The sequence below is a fragment of the Coturnix japonica genome, chromosome 4, assembly GCF_001577835.2.
Source record: "Coturnix japonica isolate 7356 chromosome 4, Coturnix japonica 2.1, whole genome shotgun sequence".
Taxonomy (NCBI): Eukaryota; Metazoa; Chordata; class Aves; order Galliformes; family Phasianidae; genus Coturnix; species Coturnix japonica.
The window spans coordinates 45378140-45400586 of NC_029519.1; the positions used below are offsets into that span (position 1 = coordinate 45378140).

At 40.1% G+C, this 22447-nt stretch overlaps 1 protein-coding gene across 4 annotated transcripts; it reads right to left on the reverse strand.

The window, feature by feature from the left end:
• Positions 1 to 21: 21 nt before the first annotated feature.
• Positions 22 to 21279, reverse strand: RASSF6 (Ras association domain family member 6). 4 transcript variants are annotated; one of them, XM_015861527.2, is made up of 12 exons: positions 20816 to 21263; positions 18336 to 18458; positions 16305 to 16394; positions 10262 to 10340; positions 8903 to 9054; positions 7053 to 7144; positions 6448 to 6632; positions 6086 to 6187; positions 4454 to 4505; positions 3319 to 3437; positions 3134 to 3231; positions 22 to 2360 (listed from the first exon to the last, which is right to left on the reverse strand). In XM_015861527.2, exons 3-12 carry the CDS (start codon positions 16373 to 16375, stop codon positions 2285 to 2287), a joined length of 1026 nt encoding a protein of 341 aa, XP_015717013.1. In that variant the 5' UTR covers positions 16376 to 16394; positions 18336 to 18458; positions 20816 to 21263; the 3' UTR covers positions 22 to 2284. The 4 variants fall into 4 exon arrangements, with proteins under 4 accessions (XP_015717013.1, XP_015717014.1, XP_015717012.1 ...); XM_015861528.2 differs by lacking the exon at positions 18336 to 18458 and having other exon boundaries at positions 3331 to 3437; positions 20816 to 21279; XM_015861526.2 differs by lacking the exon at positions 18336 to 18458 and having other exon boundaries at positions 20816 to 21261.
• Positions 21280 to 22447: the final 1168 nt, after the last annotated feature.

The following is a 22447-nucleotide window of genomic DNA, read 5'->3' on the forward strand; positions in this document are numbered from 1 at the left end:
TTCACACAACTCACACCACCGTAACACAGCAGCTTTATTTCACTAGTGCTTTAAACCCAGCAACCTACATTTGTACTTGTGCCAGGCTCCATTGTTAGTTTTTCAGTACCATTTAGTCCCAGTTCAGCAAGACAAGTGAACTCAGTGAGATCTGAGTATTTAATATCAGATGATGGCAAAAAATGATTCAACTCAGGGACTTACAGGATTGGATAATCTGCTTTGCAAATGCTTTTCCACATGGTCAGTGCACTGACACTGTCTCTAGCTTTTCAGATCTCAGAGCAAAGAATTACAACCATATCATGCTCCACTGCTCTCATACTGCACATTCATACAACCACAAGCATTTACCAAATGAAGCACAACAGAAATAGGCTAGCTACATTAAAAATAAAACTTGAATACTTTCTTCTGGTTAAAACAATGAGCAGATGCAGCACTTGCAGTATTTTGAATGCAGGCTAGATTTTCTCCCTGCTCTTAAGTTTGAGTTCTCTGCATATTGCTCCGTGTTTCAGACCTGCTCTTTGCTCCTTAGAGTAATTTAGGCAGAACAAAGCAAGAAATTCAGGCCAAGGGGTATGTTCTCATACTTTAGCGTAGTTTCTAGTGTCTCACTATGGTCAGTTGGTGCCAAAACATACCTGTCTGCAGGTGAACAAAAAATGACAGTGCTTGATTTGGTTTAAGCTGACATCTACTTGGTTTTGGACAAGAAGACATAACTGTAGGCTAACTTAGACTTCACTGAAATTTGACCCTACAAGTCCAACCTGTGATGTTTTATGTCGAGTTTCCTATATCCTAAACGCTTCAATAATCAATATTTGAATGGTTCACCTGTGAAATTTCAATGATGCTTGTGTGCATAATTCTGTTGTTTCAACAAACTGACATTGGCATACCCAAGGCAACTGTTACAATTGCCATGCATCTTACTTGACTACTGAATTGTTTTTATTTCTCCCCTCTGTGTTCCCATACCCATAACAATTTCCTGTGTAGGATTATAATAGACTGCATATTGAAATAAGCACCTGCCCCAAGCACAATAGTTTAATTAGCACAATGACTTCTCATTTTTGAGTTACCATCCAAGTAACATCACCTCACAGGGAGTACAGCTTTTCGCACTTGATTTATTCCACGCGATTTCTAGACATCATTTTCTGTACACCAATTCCCTCCCTCTCAGCATGTATATCCTATTATCTGCAGAAACCAAACGCAGCTGGTACAAAACACAGACATCACATTTAAAGACAAGGTACTGCAGGAGGGCACTTAATTGTGCACATTTTATTTACATCTCTACAATTTGAGCTTTACTACTCAGCATGACTGAACCACACAGGACCTGACAGGGGAATGTATGCTGTGCAAGTGTCAGACTGCCCAAAAACTTCATCTGCAGAAGGATGCCAACCCCATGCTATAAGAGCTGTGATGTCAGCCTCTCACTAAACACTTCTCCTTTCCTTCTCCAAGAAGAAAACACAGGAAGTAATATGGAATAATCTGTCTCAATGAAAAAAGGCATGGGGTGCCTTCTAGCACTCAGTCAAGCAAATGCCATAATACTTAGTGGGAACTCTCTGGAGCTTAAAATGCATGTCAGAGATATCTTTGCTCATACTTTAAGAGCAGAGTAGCCATGAAGATGGTGAACTTCGATTTATACTTTTCAGACGTTGAGTTAAAGCTTAGACTAGTTAGGTACCTACCAATTGAAAACCACTGGGCTTTCAGGTCTCTCTTGTATAGGTGTTTTTGTAAGCTATGTGAAATGCCTAACTGCAATCTTAGATATGTAAATACCTTTTGCCACTTAACTCTACAGAAAAGCTTCCTCCTAACAAAATTTATCTTTTTTTTTTTTTTTTCTAATAGAAGAAAAGTCATATACATTCTTTTCTTATTTTTGGCACAACTAGCACACTGGTTATTGCAACATTTTGCCTATATACTAGACTCTTGGTAATGGTTTGGAATATAGAAGACTTTAAAGCCTAGTACTTTTCAGCACAGGATTTTTCCCAATCTGAAGTTTCAAGTTAGATTCAGACTTCGTTCTTTGGATGATATAGTCCATCTTCTTAGGTGGTCCCCAACTTGTATTCCAGAGCCATAGTGGAGCATATGCAGTTTCAGCTGCATAATTATCAAAAGAAGCACTTTGCACACCCTTGTGCTCTAAGTGCTCCCCAGTGATGGCACATTCAAGAAAACAGACTTTCCTTTGCCAAAGGCAGTGGGTGATAGTTGCAATATGCCATTCACATCAAACAGTAGTCTCTGTTTTTTTAGAAGTCCGATTTTGAAGGTGCTGGCATATCATACGCTTCTCTTTATGGTATCTGAGAGAGAGAGGGATAGAACAAGAGAGAGAGAAAGAATGTGTTTAATTACACAGAATCCTCTGGAAAACATTTTTAACCTGAATTTTAACATGTTAGTTGAATGGTTAAAAAATTTTGCAGTGAAAGTCATTCTGACAGAAAATGGCAATAGCTTGTATTTATTCTTTTCTTTCTGTTCCTGGCTGGTTTTGTTGAAAATGATTTGATGGACATTGGATAGCAGATTCACAGCTCGTCTAGATTTGCATTGGTTTTGACCTCATGGTTGAAGAGCCACTGGTGCGTTTCTAATCTATAGCTGTTGTGAATACTGAGCTACCATCAGAACCACTCATGCCATTCTTCAGAAATTAAGTTCTATAGGACATTCATCTGCACCTGGAGTTCAGCATCTATCTAAATTGAATGCAGTGACACTTATATAGTACCACAGTATTTACTGCATTTACACATTCCAGGGAAATACACAGCAGCAAGTAGAAACTGAAGTATCAGTTTAAGGCTGAGAAGACATCCAAAGTACAACAGAAGTGATCCTAGGGCTCCTGGTTTTATGGAAAACTCCAACCTCGTATAAGCAGTACTCTGGTATCTTCCACAGCAACAGCTCATTTAGGGCTGCAGGATACAGAAACAACTGTGATTCCCACAAAGTTCAGTGTGAGCAGTAAGCGCACACTGATACATTAATGCATCAATCTATTGAGCCAAACTATAACTGTAAGCATTCTCCCAGACCGAAAGTGATCCCCCCTAATTTCACTTCTTACTTTGCAATTGTCTGTTGAATCTCCTGTTCCTCTTCTTTGTTTAACCTGTGCAGAATTGATTCCAAAAAGGGAAGATGAAATTGAATATATTGAGCAACCTACCAAAAAAACAAAGAGAAATGCCCATTAGTGACTATATTAACTGGGAAGAATACTGTGAACTGTTAGAACGATTATATACATACATCGCTGCTGACCTCTTCCACATCCCTGTCCATGAGAAAAAACTTGACAGCCTTCTCTGATGGCCCCTGCAGGAGTCTGTGCAGTAAGGGAATGTCTCCACTTCTCAGCTGCTTCTTTTCTGCGATTTAAAAGCAATGTGCTGATATATAGAATACACAATAGCGCCTCTAAGTACTAGATGCAATTGGAAGTCTTGTTTCTTGGCAAAGTTTCTATCTTTGCCTGATGTGTTATTATTAAGGGTATAATAAGTCTCTAATGCATATTCTCAGGAAGATGCAACACCTACATTTGTACAATGATAGGCCAGTGTCTATCAAAACGCAAAATGAAGAAGCTGCAGTTTAGGTAATCAAGTACATGTTTAAGAGATTGGTTCCAGGCCTGACAGTGTGGCTGTAACTCACTGAAACAAAATTCGCTTTATAATTTTCAAACATCCTTTCAAATTCACATTTTGACATTTAAGGTACATTTTCCTCTGTTCTCCCATTCTCTCAACTATTATTCTTAACAATAAACAAACAAACAACAATCTTTTCAAGAAGAAATGGAATTGTAATACATTGTGAAAGTGGGCACTGGAAAATTGAATACTTCGAACTAGATATCTGGGGGATCCAAGACTGTCTTGAAATTGTGAAGTCCAAATGCAGTGGGTTTAGTTAGTCTGGTTTTCACCAAGTTAGCAGTTCAAAGCCACGCTGGGTATCTTCTAGCACTCTCTAAAACTCTTATATCCCTTTTTCAATTAAAATATTACATAACACTGCCAGATGGAAACTGGCATCCTAAGACTGTCATGTCTTAGGATGTCATCTAGAACAGAAGTTACAGCAGAAGAGTTTCTCAAGCAGATGTTATTTACTGGAAAAACTGAGGCTTGTTTAATGGAAGCAGCCATACTCACAGCACCCAAAGCACCCAGAACACAACTATTCAGGTTTTCCTCTCCATCAGAGAGGCTCACATATCTAAGGGGTCCCAGAAAAGCAGAAGTGCTGCTTTGTGCTTAGGCACTGTGTGCAAGGACAGATGCCTGTGATGAATCCTGTCACTCCAAGGTGAGCAGTCCCCCCACATACACAGAAGATAAACAGAAATGAAGCAACCCCACAGTGATATCTGGCTTACCTCCGGACACATGGATTATATAAAGTGCAAATTCATGGGGACTGTTTTCTATCTGTAAACACAAAACCAAAGAACTGTTCAGACTGATTTATATGTTTCTCAAGCATTTTATCAGCAGCAGATACGCTACATGCTTCTCAACTGTTAAATCAAAACCCGCAAACTAGGCCTTTGTCTATTGGGCGAGTTAGAAGACACTGAGTATGGATAAGATTTAAAGCTGTGCTGTCACTACCTTTGTCCTTCTACTCCACTGCCTTACGATTGCCAATGCTACCACGTTGTCTAAAGGAGCAACACACACCACCTTAGACCAAAAACAGATCTTCCCAGAGTTTCCTTTCAGCATCCCTAACTATTTCTTACAACTTTCTTTTCAGATGATAATTCGATTTTCCAAGAATATTATCCTTAAGACAGCAACCTGTGATCTCTCCTGATTCACTTACCTGCATCACCAGGTTCAGAGAAAAGGGTTCTTTTCTAAAAGTTATTTTTTCAGAACATGCTGCACAACTGTACAGAAATCAACTTCTTTTGGCTTTTAGAAATTCCAAGGGGAAAAAAACAACAAAAACAAACAGAACAGAGCACAGAGTGTCGTTTTTAACTGTGGCTTTCTGGATCTCTCTGTATGCCTGGATCCAATGCAGTGTGCATACTAGGGACTACTCATGCTAAACGACGGTTCCTTTTTGTTTCCAGAAAAATACAATTACTAGGGCCTGTCACTAGGGGGAAGCACAGTCCTTAAACATCCTATTTCTGCTCTGGATAACGCTGAAGGTGCGATTTCCCTTCCAAGTGCGTGAAGGCATAAAAAAGCCATTCATTACTTCTCACTTCACTGCAAAATATGTATCTTTTCTAGGCATATTTAGTCATTAAGCATTTGTAAAATAAAAAACAACACTCCCTTTATCTATGGATTACTTGTCTTTCTCTCTTTCCTTCTTTCTCTCTTTCCTTCTTTCTCTCTTTCCTTCTTTCTCTCTTTCCTTCTTTCTCTCTTTCCTTCTTTCTCTCTTTCCTCTTCTCTCTTTCCTTCTTTCTCTTTCCTTCTTTCTCTCTCTTCCTTCTTATCGTCTCTTTCTTCTTCTCTCTTTTCCTTCTTTCCCTCTTTCCTTCTTTTGCTCTCTTTCTTTCATTCCTTCTTTCTTTCATTCTCCCTTTCTTCCTTCTTTCTCGTCTTTCCTTCTTTCTCTCTTTCCTTCTTCTCTCTTTTCCTCTTTCTGGTCTGCTTTCTCTTTCTCTCTTTCCATTCTTTTCCTCTTTCCCTTCTTTCTCTCCTTTCCTTCTTTTCTCCTCTTTCTTTCTTTCTCTCCTTTCTCTCTTTTCTCTCTTTTCTCCCTTTCTCTCCTTTCTCTTCTCTCTCTTTCTTGCTTCTCTCTTCCCCCTCTCTTTCCCTCTTTCCTTTTGTCTCTCTTTCCTTCTTTCTCTCTTTCCTTCTTTCTCTCTTTCCTTCTTTCTCTCTTTCCTTCTTTCTCTCTTTCCTTCTTTCTCTCTTTCCTGCTATATTTTATGTATGATGATTCCAGTTATTTCCTGCTTTTCAGAGAGGACTGGTGGGACACCGATTGATTTAGCATCTCTAGAATGTAGTTGCACTGGCTTTTGTAAGCACTCAGTTACCTTGAACTTTCGAAGCAGTTGTTCTATTACTTCTCTTGTTCTCATGTGGCTGTTAATTCTTATTTTGGTTTCTGATCCAGAAGCTGGAGTGAAAACCGATGTCTAAGAAACAAAAGCAGCAACAAAAGGGTGTGAATATGAGGATTCTTGCACTCAACAGTTGAGACTCAAAAGAATCTAAGCCAGTGCAGCTCTGGGACAATGTGAACTGTCAAATACATTGTCACTGTTGCTATAAATGACCCCTTGGGAATGTCCCCCCTGGCTAAGGTGATGCAGAGTAGGTCCAGAAGCTCGTGAGGTTTTATTCTGTTCCAGTACCCAAACCTCGGGTGAAGAAAAACAACCATCTACATCCATACCTCATAGTTGTAGAAATGGCCATTAATAGAAAATCTGTGAGTTTCTTCTTCTGTTCTTGCGATCATGGGGAACTTGGTCCTCTTCCTTACAGCTGCAGCAGTACTGACCGCCCTGGGCAGAGTAGCACAGTCATGTTCCTGCTTGCTCTTGGACTTCAGAGTGCTGCTTTCGTAATATGAATAACCTGGACAGAATGGAACTGCATCAGCACATTGTACAGCTGCACCTTGTTCCTTGCCAATACCACCACAGAAAGAAGGTTTGTGGTGGAGGGATTCATTTTATTTTATGTTTCTGGGAGGGTGCTGGGCATGGGCACACAATGAAGAGCAATAGGCTGCGTGCAGTGACCACAGGCAAGAATTGCCACTTCTACTTCTTGGGAATGTTTTTTTGGTAAAAACACAGCCTATTAGTACATATAATTTGAAAAGTTATCTGTGCAGCCACATTTTCACCAACCAGTCATATGTCACTATTTCAGCAACATGTAACAGATGGTAAATGGACTGAGAAAAATTACCCTTTACTGAGATCTAAGATGCAAAATTATTTCTGCCGTCACAGAACAAAGATTTTATTGAATACAAGAACAGACACTTACTTTTCTCAGAGTTCAGCTCCTCTTCAGTAGATTTCAATGTCTCCCCGCTAATATGATGCAGATCGTCAAATTCTCCCCATCGTGTCATTCCCCTGAAATAACAAACTTACATTAACTCAGTGAATTTAATTTATCCTGTAGGCAGGCTTCAGATAACACATTCCTATCCCTGTTCAAAACTTTACAGAACACAATTACAGCCTTCAATGTGTCATACAAAGCAAGTCATTTTAGTTCATGTCACAATAAAATTGCTGTTCATTAAAAAAAAATCATGCGATTAGGGATCCCAAACATAACAAAATCCTATTAGAGCTTGTTGAAAGTTGAATGTGACGGCCCTTAAGTTATTTGTAGTAATTCTTTGCATATTTCATAGCAATGTAGATTGACCACAGGTAGGATGACACGCAGACAGACAAGGAAAAAAAATGCTTTGACATTTGAATAGTCACAGGACACGTCATGTGATTTCTGGGATATGAAATACTGTAGAGCTTTCCAAACCATTTCTGTAGTATTTCCTATAACTAGTCAAAACAATGTTCAACTAACCCCAGTGAGCACACCAAATAACTATCTCAGTTTTGTTCCATGCATTTAAAAAGTTCAATTAAGATCAAACAATCAAGCTGTTCTGCATACCTTAAAGCATGTCAGGGCAGTTTCACATTTCTGTGATCATGAATTAATATTTACTTTAAGATTCACATCTGCTACCAGTCATATACTCTTGAAAGAATAAAAGGCAAAGAGAAATTTCACCGCTTGACTGGACTTTATCATATAGGACAAATGTACCTAGTATCAAAAGACCTACTAAAGGTAAATAAAGAGAACCAGATATGCCTTAGACTCGAGTTCATTGCTGGTTACTCCTTGTGAAGTTTCCCATTAATTTCAAGAGCAAGAGACAAGGAAGAAGGCTGTACCTGGTTTTAGTGGAGCTAAATGGCTGCAATTATGATAGAATTAAACCCACAGTTCAAACATATACCATGTGCAATCTAAGATAATGGATAATTAAGAAAAGGAGCTCTTAAGTACAGAATTTACCAGGGAATCGTTCAAAGTAAATATTGGCTCAGCCTCCATATTGCACATTACTCAACTTCTGCTTGTCAGATGTAATTCCAAATTCACCAATCAAGTATTGAGAAACAGTATTAAAAACAGAAAAAGGAAATATTCTAAGCACTTACACCATTTATTTATTTAAGGATCTGGGAAATCTAGCAGAATTCTAATAAACACAGAACACTCATAGGCAGCTGTCTGAAGGAACAGCTCATCTGTTTATATCTCTAATGCGTTTTAACATCAGATTTTGCATGGACTAAATATTCATTTCCCGGCTTTAACTTTGCCCTGAGAAGCAATGGTGTCATGTCTGAAACATCTGAGAAAGTAACAGGCAATAATTTAGTACTCATCTAACAGCTTTCTGCTTCATGCTATAGAATGTGCACCACTAGGCAGTTTTTTTCAGGTGCTGCATCTGTTACTGGATGTACAGATTCTTATTTTTTAAACATCTTTATGTACATAAATTTCCCAGTACTTGCATGTGAACAATCAGCATAGACAAGAGCAGCTTCCTCCTCATCCTTCTTGACAATTCTTGAGCAGAAAAACGGAACAAGTCACATCTTTCTGCCCAACAGAGGATGGTGAAAGGCCTGTTTATTTACACCTGGTAAAAAGCATCACTGCACAGTCAACTATTGCAGCCTTTGGGAAATCTGGGATATGCAACTATAGCCTAGATAAGCCATAGACTTTATAGCCACCTTTATGAGCTGCCTTGAAACATCAACCTGCCTCCATTCTTACGGAATTTAATCTATTACCTTTTACTGGGGAACAAGCCCACATTCTCTGTTGACTTCAAGGTTACAAAAGAGGGTATCTGCTTCTCATCCTGAATTTTTAAGCGGATAGGATGTCGAACTCCCCAAAAGATTGATAAGATTCCTTCAATAAATGGTTTATTTCCTTCTCGCTGGGGAAGAAAAAGAAAAAAGAATAAAAAAGGAGCACTGCATCATAATAGTTAGGGAAGTTCCCCTCAATTAAACAGAAATACACTGAAATTGCTCATGTTGGCACAGCCCTGGAACAGATCATACAGAGAGATTGTGAATTCTCTGTCCCAAGAGATTTCCAAAACTTGGCTCACTAAAGCCAGAGCTGGCATGACCTTGTGTCAGCATTACTCTGAACAGGAGACTGGATTAGGTAACTATTCCAGTGGCTCTGTCCAACCAACATTTCCACAATCATGGGCAATTAGAAATCAAATCCTATTTGTTCTGCTTGGGTGAGTAGATCTTTTGGACCAGGGAACTAAGAAGGTGATAAAGGGAAGAACAATTACTGTCAAAGGAGGAAGACAATGTTAATTAAGCCGTTCTCAATGATGTAGGGCAGTGCAACAGTGTTATTGGTGTCCATTCTTGCTGACAACAAATCTAGTAACTAGGTCTCTGTCTGAGTAGAATGAGCTGTGACAGACAGCTGAAGACTTCCAATTTTCAGGCCATATTTGTCTAGAATTGCTCTCAGAGTCCTTCTGGTTCTAAGGCAGGTAAAACAGAAACACAGCTTGTGATGCTGAACAGCATTCAGACTGCTAAGCCAGGGATTGTGGTATCAGAGGCATGACTCCTTTCATCAGTCCTTCAGCCTACAAAGGTTCTTCTGGTCTCTACAAAAGGGGCATTCCTGGGGCTACGATTGTATTCTCTGTACTGAAGGTTCATGTTTGAGGAGAGACTGGTAATCTGCAAACCAACCCAAGTGATGGCAGCCCCACCATTACAGGCCGCCTGTTCCATCTGAAGGAGTAGGAGAGGAGCTGAATGTTGCAGAAGGCTTTGCAGTTCACCTCCCTCCCAGCTAATGAACTAAGACTTGAGAGGTGAACCCAAAGAATGATCTTCTGTGACTGGGATGGCAAGGAAAGCACGCGCAAAAATCTTTAATTCCCACTGCTCTGAACTTACCTTTTACACCTCTCTTCACACATACTTGACAGTAGCATGTGCTGGGGTGTTTTGAGCATAGTGATATATTCCATCTAACATAATAATGTACAACATGTATTCTACATTGTTCAGTCTAACTCTGTTAAGCACCAGCACCCACTAGTACTTTTCCAACTATTACATTATACTTTTTTTTGGTATCAGTTTTGCACACATCCTTACCTGATCATATGACAGTTGCAGATTTTCTTGATCAGAATAATAAGAGTTATAGGTCTTCAGAAGAGAATGGAGCTGCTCTCTAGGATAAATGATAACAATTAAATGAATCGTTTTTAAACATTTTTGCTAATGTAAAATCCAGGGCTTACGTGGCAGAGTAATGTTTCTTATCTCTGTTACCCACTGAACATTTGAATAGGTTTGTTAATAATTAATACATCTTACAGGAGTAAAATTCTGTCAGGATACTGAGTTGCCCATAAGTTACTTTTCTAAAGACCTGATACACCGAAGAAAGGAATTAGCTGGTCTTAAGTGACGGTAATAACACTGCCCTAGAATAACTGGTACTTTGAACTTCTGCTAGAGTGAGGGGGAAGCAAACAGGAACAATGCTCCCATACAAAATATTGCTGAAGATTTTAGATAGGTTACAATTTGTTTTCTCCACATGATAATTTTCAATGTGTTTTTGTTTTCACATTTGTTCTTTTTCAAAATGACTACAGTGTCCCTACACAAAATAATTCAGTTTCTTTCTGCTGGCAACATGACAGCTTTAGAACTTTACTGAGAGGAGAAAGGACGGCTATGAAGAGAACATGTCTACAAGCAAGAGTTATAACCAGGCCCATCATCTTGAATCTCAAACAGAAAGTCACTCAACAATTTAAAAAAGCACAGCATAGCCTTCTACCATGAAAATGCTGCAAAAAGTAAATCCCAAGCAGTCTGTAGGCTCACATTGTGCTTTTGCAACATCCCAGCGAGATCACACATCTAACAGCTGTAGCGTTACAGAAACCCATAGCACTGACACTGCAGCCCAGACAGGCCTTGCAGACAAAGAAGCAATAAATTCTGTGCACAAACATGAAATGGGAGGTGAGCGCTCAGGCACCAGCACTCTGCAAAAGTGACTTCTGGTCACTGTTCTGTACCAGCAGACAGTGCTGTGCTGTACCACACAAGGAGGTACCCAAGAGAGCACCCTCCTCAGAGCCAGTCTGCTTGAATTACAGCTGAAGGCTGAGTTTGGTGAAGGCACTCAGCTTTTTAGCATTGCTTTTGAAGAACATCTCACAGAACCTTAACAGAGCTCAAAGGACAGCAGAGGGAGCGAGAGGTGCAATGAGCCATGAAGAAAAAAAAGCAAGTTGCAGCTCAAGCTAGAAAAAGCCAAACAGAAAACATTGGTATTTTCAGTATCAAGAAACATTCTTCCCAGGTTAGTTAAATAACAAAGGTTATTTAAACTACAATCCAAGAAGGTAATTTCTACCAGCATGGATAAAAACTGCACAGAGAGGCATGATTTCAGCATCACTGATGTTTAAGAATTAACTGAGATGACTAACAAGATTGTCTCGTGGTCTGACAGGCGGTGGTGAATGAAAACACCATGTTTACTTCCAAATAGCATCTATTTTTTCATACTGTTTAGTATAAAATAACAGAAATAACAAATCAAACAGCAAATGAAAGCTTATCTCACAGCAAAGTTACAGAGACTTAAAGAAATCATTCAAGACCCAAATACTATCAGAAGTGCTACTACAACTTCGACACCAGTTTCAAGCATAAATAAAAATACTACAAAAACTGACTTTCAGCAGAGTCACTGAATCAAAAAACACATAGAAACCATGCACAGTAGAAATTAAGTTTTATATACTGCAACAGTCATAGAATTCACCAAGAAAATTCCAGGTGTAGCAGCATTCTGATCGAGACCATATGCAAAGTATTAAACATTTCAGTAAGACATTTAGAGAGGGAATTAACAATATAATATTAGGGAACATGAAACACTGTATGAAGCATTTTGGGATAATTTTTCATGTTTGTTTTCCTGTACCAGTCACAATACACCCACACCCTAGGATACACAAGGGCACTACCACTGATGACAGTGGCAGCTTTATCAGAGATGATGAGCTGAATAGTGACCTCCCCTAGAATTATAACCAATCCATCAGTCACTGCAAAGCTATTAGGAAGGAGATTTTCAGGGATGAAATGAGCACTATTTCATAGCATCTCTCTGCTGTCCAGTCTCCATGGCTGCTCTAAGCAGATACATCAGTCTTGTGCCTGTCCCCTCTTCCCATTTCTTATGTATGCAGAGTGTATGGGAAAAGACATTTCTGAATGACACTAACAACTTGGTAGTACCCTGCCGCTTGGTTATCCTTGTCTCTCTCTATGAGAGGGAGGGAGAAGGGTGAAGAGAAGCATGGTTTTTATTCTGCAGGTAACACAAGGGCAAGGTCTGCACTGCTGAACTCAAACTGCATTCCCCTTTCAGGCTCTAGATGTAAATTATTTACTTATTAACTTGCGGCAGTTCCCAAAATATATTTTGAGTGGCTTTATCAAGCCTGTTGGGCTCCAAATCAACACTTTCACCTTAAGTCACTTTGATCTTAAATCCTAGAAATACAAGTGGTGAAAGCAATTTTTTCCTCAGTGTGTTGGAATAACTTGTTCCTGGTTTTGAGTCTTCCGAGCTATGAGGGATTATATTCAGGTCATTCCACCAAAAGTGAAAGTAATAGCAGACTTAGATATGAATCATGCACATGAAAAGCTCTCATCACACCAGCTAGAAGGAAGCAAGATTAAGCAAGTTGTAGCCTCAGATGGGAAGAATTCAGATGCAACACAAGATTAAGGTACAAGGAAGAGATCCATATTTTTGATTGACATATGTTGTGATAGATCTGCTGATCTTGCTTTTAAGACATCAAATACTTAAATCTTCTTGGTTTCACAGCCTCATATCTCAAGCAATCATTTCACTGACAGTTGTTACTTTGTGGGCTTTTCATAGGTAGAAAGCTGTGGAGGTCAGTTCCCTGAGAAGAGACTAAAAATACTTGAGGAACTGTGTCTTCCTGCAAGGCCCGTCTTTTAGGCTGTGTTGGTTGCAAAGGCAATTGAAATCACAGGCTAAAAACAAAGTGATTTATTAAGGGTTATAAAATCATAGAATTTTATGAGTTGGAGGGGTTCCTTAAAGGTCATCTGGTCCAACTCCCCTGCAGTGAACATCTATGGATACATTAGGTAGCTCAAAGCCCTGTCCAGCCTGACCTTGAATGCCTCCAGGAATGGGGCATCTACCACCTCCCTGGGCAACTGACTCCACTGCTTCATCACCCTGCTTGTAAAAAACTTCTTTATTACAGCTGTCTGAATCTCCCCTCTCTTAGTTTGAAACCATTTCCCCTTGTTCTATCACAACAGACCCTGCTGAAAAGTCTGTCCCCCTCCTTCTTGCTGACACGCTTTGGATATTGAAAGGCTGCTCTCAGGTCTCCCTAGAGCCTTCTCTTCTCCAGGCTGAACAGACACAGCTCTCTCAGCCTGCCCCTGCAGGGGAGGCATTCCATCTCCTGGATCATTTTTGTGCCCTCCTATGAACCCAATCGAATCCTGTACTGAGAGCTCCAAATATGGACACAGTACTCCAGGTGAAGTCTCATCAGCACAGAGTAGAGGGGCAGGATCACTTCCCTTGACCTGTTGACCATGCGCTTCTTTTGATGCAGCCCCACATAAATACAGCTTTCTGGGCTGTGAGGGCACATTTGTTGCTCACGTCCAGCTTACCAACCATCTCTATCCCCAAGTCCTTTATGGCAGAGCTTTACTCTATGCTTACATCCTACTGACAGATGGGGTCACCACGACCCAGAATTCTGTGAGATGGACTCTGTTCAACCTTTAGCAGAGCACGCTCTGAAAATTTTTACTTAGTTTCTTGCTTTTTCCAGAAGAAACTTGCCATTAATTTCCACAGAAGTTTGTATAAATAAATCTTTCAGGTCTTATATTAGTGCAACAAATGGTGGTGAACCATGCAGGCTATTAGAAAATCCCTAAGAGAGAGATTAAACAGTAGCTGACATGGAGTTTGTTCTTATGTAGTGGAGAGACAAAATTTTCACTTCTTTTAGCCCAAGAAAGGAGTAATACATGCACCAGCCTACTAGCTCCAATTTGATTCAGCATAGCACATCTTGGCTGAGAGGGCTCCAAGACTACCCCAACAAAGAGGTAGACAATAATAGAATTGCTTAGATTGGAGAAGACCTTAAAAATAATCAAATCCAACCCCAGTCTAATCATACTACCCTAACTCCAAATGAAAGCCAGCACTAAAAAACTGGAAGAACTATGTAAATGACAAACCAAGAAGAGGTTAACATAACCTTCACTAGTTTCTTCAGTAATGAAAGCAGGATACGAGGGAGCAGTCAAGTCAACTGCCCTCATGGTAAACCACGAAGAGCGCACTGTATGTTCACTAATCTTGTAAAGTTTGCTTCTATTGTTGCTCTCACCTGAAACCTCTGCATTTATCCATAGATTTTTATAGCAGTTATCCTTAAAGACATTATGATTTCTTTTTTTTTTCAGCCAGGTAAAGGCAAATTCCATTCTGCAATTCCCAAGAATCAGACTTGCCACATCCACAAGATCTGCATGATAATGATTGGAAGAAGAGCTGCATAAATGCCAGTTCAAGGTGCATGACGAGGACAGTAGCCTGCAAATTCCGTTGGAAGCAAGTCTGCGTGCACATTAAATCTACTAATGAATCCTGAAACATTTCCCAAGGCAAGGAAACTTGAACAGTAGTTGCAACCATGACTAACACAGAAGGGTGTTGACCTGGTTCGTCTGGAACATTTCAGAGAATTGCAGAATCACAGGGGTTGGAAGGGCCCTTTGGAGTACATCATCTAGTACAACCCTCTGCTAAAGCAGGAGGATCTCTAGAGTAAGTTGCATGCAAAAAATGTCCAGGCAGGTTTTGTATACCTCCAGAGAAGGACACTCCATAGCCTCCCTGAGTAGCCTTTTCCAGTGCTCCATCACTGTCACAGGAAAAGTTCTTCCTCATGTTTGCATAGAACTTCCTGTGTACCAGTTTGTGTCTATTGCCCCTTGTCTAGTCTCTGGCCATCAGCAAAAAGAGCCTGGCCTCATTCACTTGACACTCACCCATTAGATATTTATAAGCATTGATAAGATCCCCTCTCAGTCTTCTCCAGGTTGAACAGCCCCATTTCCAATTTTCAAACATTTCTTCATACCAATTACATGAAAATTAACACAGACTAATTACCACTGACACAAAACCATCATTTATTAAAGTAGTAGCAGCATAAAGAGAGCAGCTGTTTAGGAAAAAAGGAGGGATGCATTTACTGCCTGCATGGTTTGGGCAGAGCTCTATTGACCTTCCTGAAAAAGGGAGAAATCAACACCACTGTTTATAGCCAGTATGAGTGTTTAGGTTCAGATGTTCATCCTTAGAACAGCCTCAGAAATTCTACCACAAACTCTATCCCTGGGAATGTTTAACTAGCTTCTTTGACAGAAACATCAGGAGGGATGGAAATGATGTGTGTAAGCTGCCATTTTTTCCAGTTCTTGTGCTCTTGACAACATGGGAAAAACCATCCCCAAAGAAGGTGATGGAATCATGCACTGGGGGACTTATGGTTTATGGCAACATTAGGAAAATTACTAACAAATGCATTCAACTATAGAAAAGAATCTCATGTAAAACAGTTCACGTGCAGTTCCAAACCTTTTCTAAGTAAGCTGGAGAATCACTACTCACAACAGAACATATCTGACAGCCTAATACATCTTGCTCTGTAAAGAAACTTCACCATCTGAGGCTAGAAACCAAACCACATGCTTCAAACACATGGAAGTCACTTTAAACACTGGAATCCACACTTCATTTCAACACTTTTCTGGGACAGAAGGGTCTTCTTCCCTAATTTAAAACATAATTTCAGTAGCCTGTGAAAGTGCTGCTCTAATAAACAAAATCCATGGACTAAAAGGGTTTGTGTTTAATTTTTGAAAGCCAAATAAAAGACCTCCCTGTTCTACCAGTGCTTCATAGAAAGCAAGCTGTAGGAACTGCTGCTGCTGCAGGACCCCTTTAGTGAATAAATACAGTGCAATGAGTAAAGCAAAGTTACTGCATTTTTAAATTCTGTTTTTAAAAATTTACCTGGTTATAAATTTCTCCTCATTGATGGCAACAGAAGGAAGATGCTGTGCTTTCATAGTCACTTTCTTCATTTATTCAGAAGAGATGAAACTAAACAAAAGGAAAAAAATAAATTTCATTAATTCCAGTAAAAGTCTGAATGGTAAGCACAAAAACAAAGCCTTAGTTTTGCAAAGCAAAACCAAGTCAGACACTGAAGCTAAAGGCTAAATAAATCATACTTCAGCTACTTTGTACATAGCCTTAATACCCAAATATTTTCCACTCCTAGAAAAAAAAAGCCATGGGTCATTCCCAGCAGATATATCACAGTAGTTTAAATCCTACATACAACATATGCCATTACTTTTTCCAGTAGTCTTAGGAATACTCCAGAACTCCATGACTATTACTCAGTAGACTGAAACCCATTTACTGCTAAGGATTAATTTGCTAATTATGGATAGAGCATTGCCCAAGGTCACAAAAACAACAAAAAAAAAGTGACTCAGCAAATAACCGTTAACTGGGTTTGTGAGGCCAGACAAGAGAAGAAGCGTTGATCATAGGCAGAATCCTGCAGCACACAAAGAAACCAGCTGAAGTAAGAAGTATTAAAGCAAGAACAAGGCTATAATTAAAGTGATGTAGCAATACAATTTACAGATCGCCTTGTACTGATTTCAGCACACTGCGCAGGCAAAGAGCCAGACTCATGATACTCCAACAATGCATTCTTCAGTAACATAATTATGGAGCCTTGGCTGCTTTCTTTCACCCTCAGGTATTAGAATAAAAGGTAAAGCGAGGAAAGTAACAAAAAAGACTCAGAAAAAAAATCAAGATTGACAACTAATACTACAATGAAAAAAAAATATCTTAATCTCAGCCCAAGAAGTCGTAAAGAGTGGGAAAAAAAAAAGAATCACAATGCAAGAAGTACAATTTCCACAGACTGCATTAATTTCTAATTTAATTTCTCTTTCACTGAAGAAGGTGACAGAGGAACCTGCCTAGTATCACTCACTGTCTGTTAGCACTTATGCCAGGAGAATGTCTTGAGCCTGATGTCAGACCCCATGGAACCAGCCTTGTAAAGAACATCTGAAAATCAGTTTATCTACAATAAAGGCAAATAGCTTCCAGGAAATCAAGTTAGAAAGGAAATTAAGGCTTGCAGAGATCACAACTAACTAAGAAAAAGCGACTAGTTGATGTGCAAGTGATTCCACACCAGCAAGCCTCTGTTCTTTAAAGTCAGACATCAAGGTCATCATAGTCCTAGATGCATGACTTGTGAAAAATGTGGGCAAATGAGAAGTTGTTACATTATCTTTCACCCACAGAACACATAGGAGAGGGTTGTCATAAGTTATTACACAACCTCTAAAATCAAATGAGGTCACTACTGAAATGAACTTTTATGTGAGTAGCAGGAGGAAGGATTCCATAAACGTACTGTGTCTTGGGTGACATTCAGGTGAAGGTGAAATTGATCCACTTACTGAAATGGCTCAGGGACTTCTGTACAGGGATGAATTTATATATAAGGACTGCACTCTGCACTCCAATCTGATGTTGCTGTTTCTTGGCCTCTCAGGTGAGTTCAGTAACCATCAGCCACACCTCAAAATCTGCTTTTATGCAATTTACTAATACCTCTAACTGAATCAGCTTCCCACCTTAACCTAATTTCAAAACAGTTTTGAAAGATGCAGAGGCGTTCACATACACTGGAATCTGAATACCTGGGCATGCACTTGAGTGTCTTTCCATGGGACATGAAAAAACTTGTGAGGAATAGTAGAGAGCTCAGGCACCGTTAGCCAGAGCAGCCACTCCAGTGAGCTCTCACACTGTTTCTTGCTTGGTGCTGAAGACCTCCCAGTATAATCTGACTGTAAAGTGACCCATATGAATGAAAAAATGTGACCTCAACAGATTGACAGGAGTGATTTCTTACAGAAAAAGGAGGCTATTGCTGAAGCACATGTTCTGCTAGGTAGTGACAGGCTTCTACTGAAGTATTTGCCTTAAACATCTTAAGCATACCTTAAATCTGCTGGTTGCCCTTCGAGCACTGACAGCGAGACCAAACTCAAGTTCATTCAGTGAAGGAAGCAACCAACATCTCCCCTTTTCCTGTCGCACAACCCAATGAGCTGTTACCTGCAGCTGGCACAGAAACACAGCAGATGCTTATTGCCTCCCCCAGACACCCTCATCTAAGCAGCTCTGCTCACCAGGATCACACCACACACCTCTCACTGCTCACACCAGAGCAGTGTGAGGGATGGGGCAGCCCATACCCATGGGCTCAACAGCTGAGCAAACTCACATGCTGCCATCCACTTTGAAAATTACATACTCTTGTCACAGCAGAAGTTCCCTTGGGGATCTGCACATGTCTGCAAGCTGTATTTCTGTAATTTGTTCTTTATGCATGCCGGTATCAACATTTAAGTGAATAAATGTCATTAAAACATGATCAAAGTGTGTTAGTTTTCCACCTTTCTCAACAATGTATAGCTATGGCTATACATGGCACCTATCCAATGGTAACTCCTGACTCACTTCCTGTCAGACAGATGTCTTCCTCAGGTTAACTTAGGCTAGAACCCCAAAATTCCCTCAGAGAGGCAAGATTTTGAAAGCTGGACCTTGGAAGGACTGGCACCTAATAAAGAAAAAACTTAATTACTGGGAGAAGACTGACCAAAGGCTAAAATACATTTGTTAGGAAACAAAAGACAGAGAGGAGAAAAAATAGGAGTAAATAAGAAACGGAGCAGATGCAAAATGAAAACCTCCAGAAGAAGACAACAACTATCAGAGAAGTCCAGAGAAATGGGGGAAAAAAAACCACCTACTATGCAGTCTCTGAACTATGAGAGGACCAATAACCTCATGAGGGTACATGACAAATCTGACTAGAAAATAGGATCTTCCTTTTTAATAATATTTATGTCTTACAGGAAAAAGTCAAAGTGTTTGGAGAGATAAGAGGACTCGTTTAATTTCATAACACACTACAGTTTTAAAGTTTTTGGCTTAAGGGAAACAGCACAAGGACAGGGATGGAGGAAAGACAAAGCAAAGTAAGAGCAAAAGTCCTCATAGACTTTTAAAGGAGGATAAAAGGACGCGGCTGCAGGAGAGGGCACCTGACCCACAAGCTCAGCTGAGCAGCAAAGCAGCATTTTAGTTCACATTTAATAGCCTATGGAAGATGCTGTGTGCAACAGCCTGGATATGCTTCTTGACACATTCATAGATTATGATGGGGACTGCACAGCAAGCAGTGTGCTATGCAGAGCTCTTACCAGTGTTTGGAAGAACTGAAAACATTAAAACCCCTAAGGATTTCTGTGTGTTTTGAACCCGTGCTTTCCAAAACAAGTCAAAAAATAGAGGAAGTCGGGATTGTGTGTGTTCTCATTTTCTCTTATAAAAACCCACAAAGTCCAGCTGTCTATTTATCACAGAATCATATCTACTTGGCTGTCAGCAAAACATGCATATAACATTTTGTACAGCACAGGGAGCTTTGCACTGTAAGAATGATAGCAATGGAAATACTTAAGTAATTTTCTAAACACAGTAGTTTGGTATTTAGCCCATTCTTGAACCGCTAACCATTTCTAAAAGAGTTACAATCTGCTCATATACATACAAAATGCAGGATCAGCAGAATACTGCTGATCAGTCCTTATCTAGTCATATACTTTAGTTCTGAGTCTTTATATTTTTGAGGGTTGTTTTTTTTTTTAATTACACGTCCTCACCATCAAAGCAAAGATCTAATCACAAGAAATTACTTATTTTAAAAAGGTTTGAACACTTGCATTTTTTTCCCACTGAAAACAGGGTGATTTTGTTTGTTTGCTTAATGTCTTCCAGTTACTCTTATATTTCATTTTAAAATTCACTATTACAGTACAGCCCACAGCACTACTTAAATACACAAAGTAACTCAGCCCCTCCACTCACGCAGCTCCAGACCAGCTTTGATTACTGAAGCCAAAAGCAAGTTGGTGTTTATCAGTGAACACGGCCCCTCAGCACCCACAGGCTCCCTCCGCTTGCATGAACAGTGACCGCACAGCAGCACTTCACAAGTGTACTTCAAACATGACGCACCCATTGCTATGAAGTTCCTTTCTATTTCAGGTCGCTCCAGAAAGATACCCTCCGCTCCCCACAGAGTAGCCAAGGTCACTGCACAATCTTTACGATCCTACTGGTGACGGAGCGACAGGCAGCAAGGGGTCTGCCTCCTTTATCACAAGGGACCCACACAAGCCGCCTTGAGAGTTTGGAACTTTTTCCAAGAATTTCCAACTGACTGAACGTTTCTTCTTCCCTCTGGCACCTTAATTACCTGCAAATAATCTGACTCAAGTTCTGGATGACTGCAAAGGACCTTGCTTTCCCCTACACTGCAGGTTACGCAGCTAACAGAACAGCCCCAGCTTTTATGTTTCACTTACCTGTGCGCACAGGCAGAACAGAAGCAAAGAAGTACCACATACCTTGGAAGAAGCATGACAGCATGGCTCGAGCTGACAGCTACCTCTGTTTCCCCATGGAACTCACGGATCTGCTAATTACTGTTTTGCTCACCAAACTGGGAGTGCTGGAAAGCCAGGACACTCCCCACACCTCAGTGCATGTTGGGAGTGTTCACCTTCCCACTTTCCTTCCTCCCCGCAGCTGTGGGAGTGCGCCCTGAGTCACGGCTGCACCTACGGGAGGCTCCGGTTAACACTTTAATCACTAACCCCATAACGAGAGGCAACCTGCTGCTGCTTGGTAATTATTTGCTGACAGAGTACACCCTGAAACATCCTGTGCTGAAAGCACTGTTAGGCTTTAAACTCTTCTCATGTTTGTTTTCTACTCCACTGGATAATGTGGTTGTTCCTTCTCTGGATGTACCTAAATCTCTAGTGTTTAGGGAAACACATACAAACAGGTGATGTCTAAGTATAAATGTATGGATTTAAAACATTATGACAAAAACTGTGACAACATATCTCGACTGTTTCATCACAAGCAGCTCTAAACTCAGTTCCTTGCTTACCCACTCAATATTCTTGTGAATGTTATTCACTGGGCAGAAAAGCACCATTACTTAGCCTAATTGCTAAGCAGCCAATCATATAAGCAGATGTTTAAGCTGTAAAAAAAATCAAGCTAGAACAAACTTTCCAAGCTTCTGCTGTTTCTCCATCCAGTTTTAGCCATTTATTCACAGGATCAAGCTTAAGACTGAGCATTATTGGGCCAAAGAGAGAAGAGTATGAAAAATACTGGACCTGAATTTGCCTTCATGCCAGTCTTAAGGCACTACGATCAAGTTGCCTCTGGTTTATATCATCTCATGCCAGGGGCTGGCAGACCCATTAATATTTGCTTTCCACCCCTGTCATCATCCTCTGGTGTGCTCAAGAGTTAGGCAGATGTACATTCAGTATGATGTATCTGATGTTTGGGATTACAGTCCACAGTGCAGAGCTTCTAGTCATACACCTGAAAAATACATACATAGTGATTTTATTGGCTGGTATAAGAAGTCTCTCAAAACACAAGAAGAAATAAGCATGAAGGATTTTTGCTCAATTCACTGCAGCATAGAAGCTCCACACTGTGGTGAACTTGGAGCTTCACATCAAGCTCCACCACTCTTGCAACAGTTAAACACAAATCCATACAACTTCAACTTATTTAAATTGATTTGTCCTGCTGTACTTTCAAACACCTGAACACGCTCCTGACAGATGTGGATTAAAGTAGAGAAAAAGCAGAGCCTACCTTCAAATTCCTAAACCAAGATAAAATCAAATCCATCCATATCTGACAGCTGGGCCACCCTGCTAGACACTGACACCATGAAGCTATTTGGTATCAGAAAGTATCCAAGTATTCTAAAGTATAATGAGAGTTTAAACCCTTTGGTGTTCATGCTAACAACCAACATATAAGGTGTTCAGCTGCTGCTGTTGTTGGGTTGTGTGGGGTGGTGATCATTTAATTTTAAATTCAGGTAAGTTATTACAGATACCTTTACACTTACTAGTAAGGCTTTGAAAACACTATGTACTTACTAGTTAGATTCATGCAAGCCTCTCAAATAATAATGATAATAAAAAACCTGTAATAAT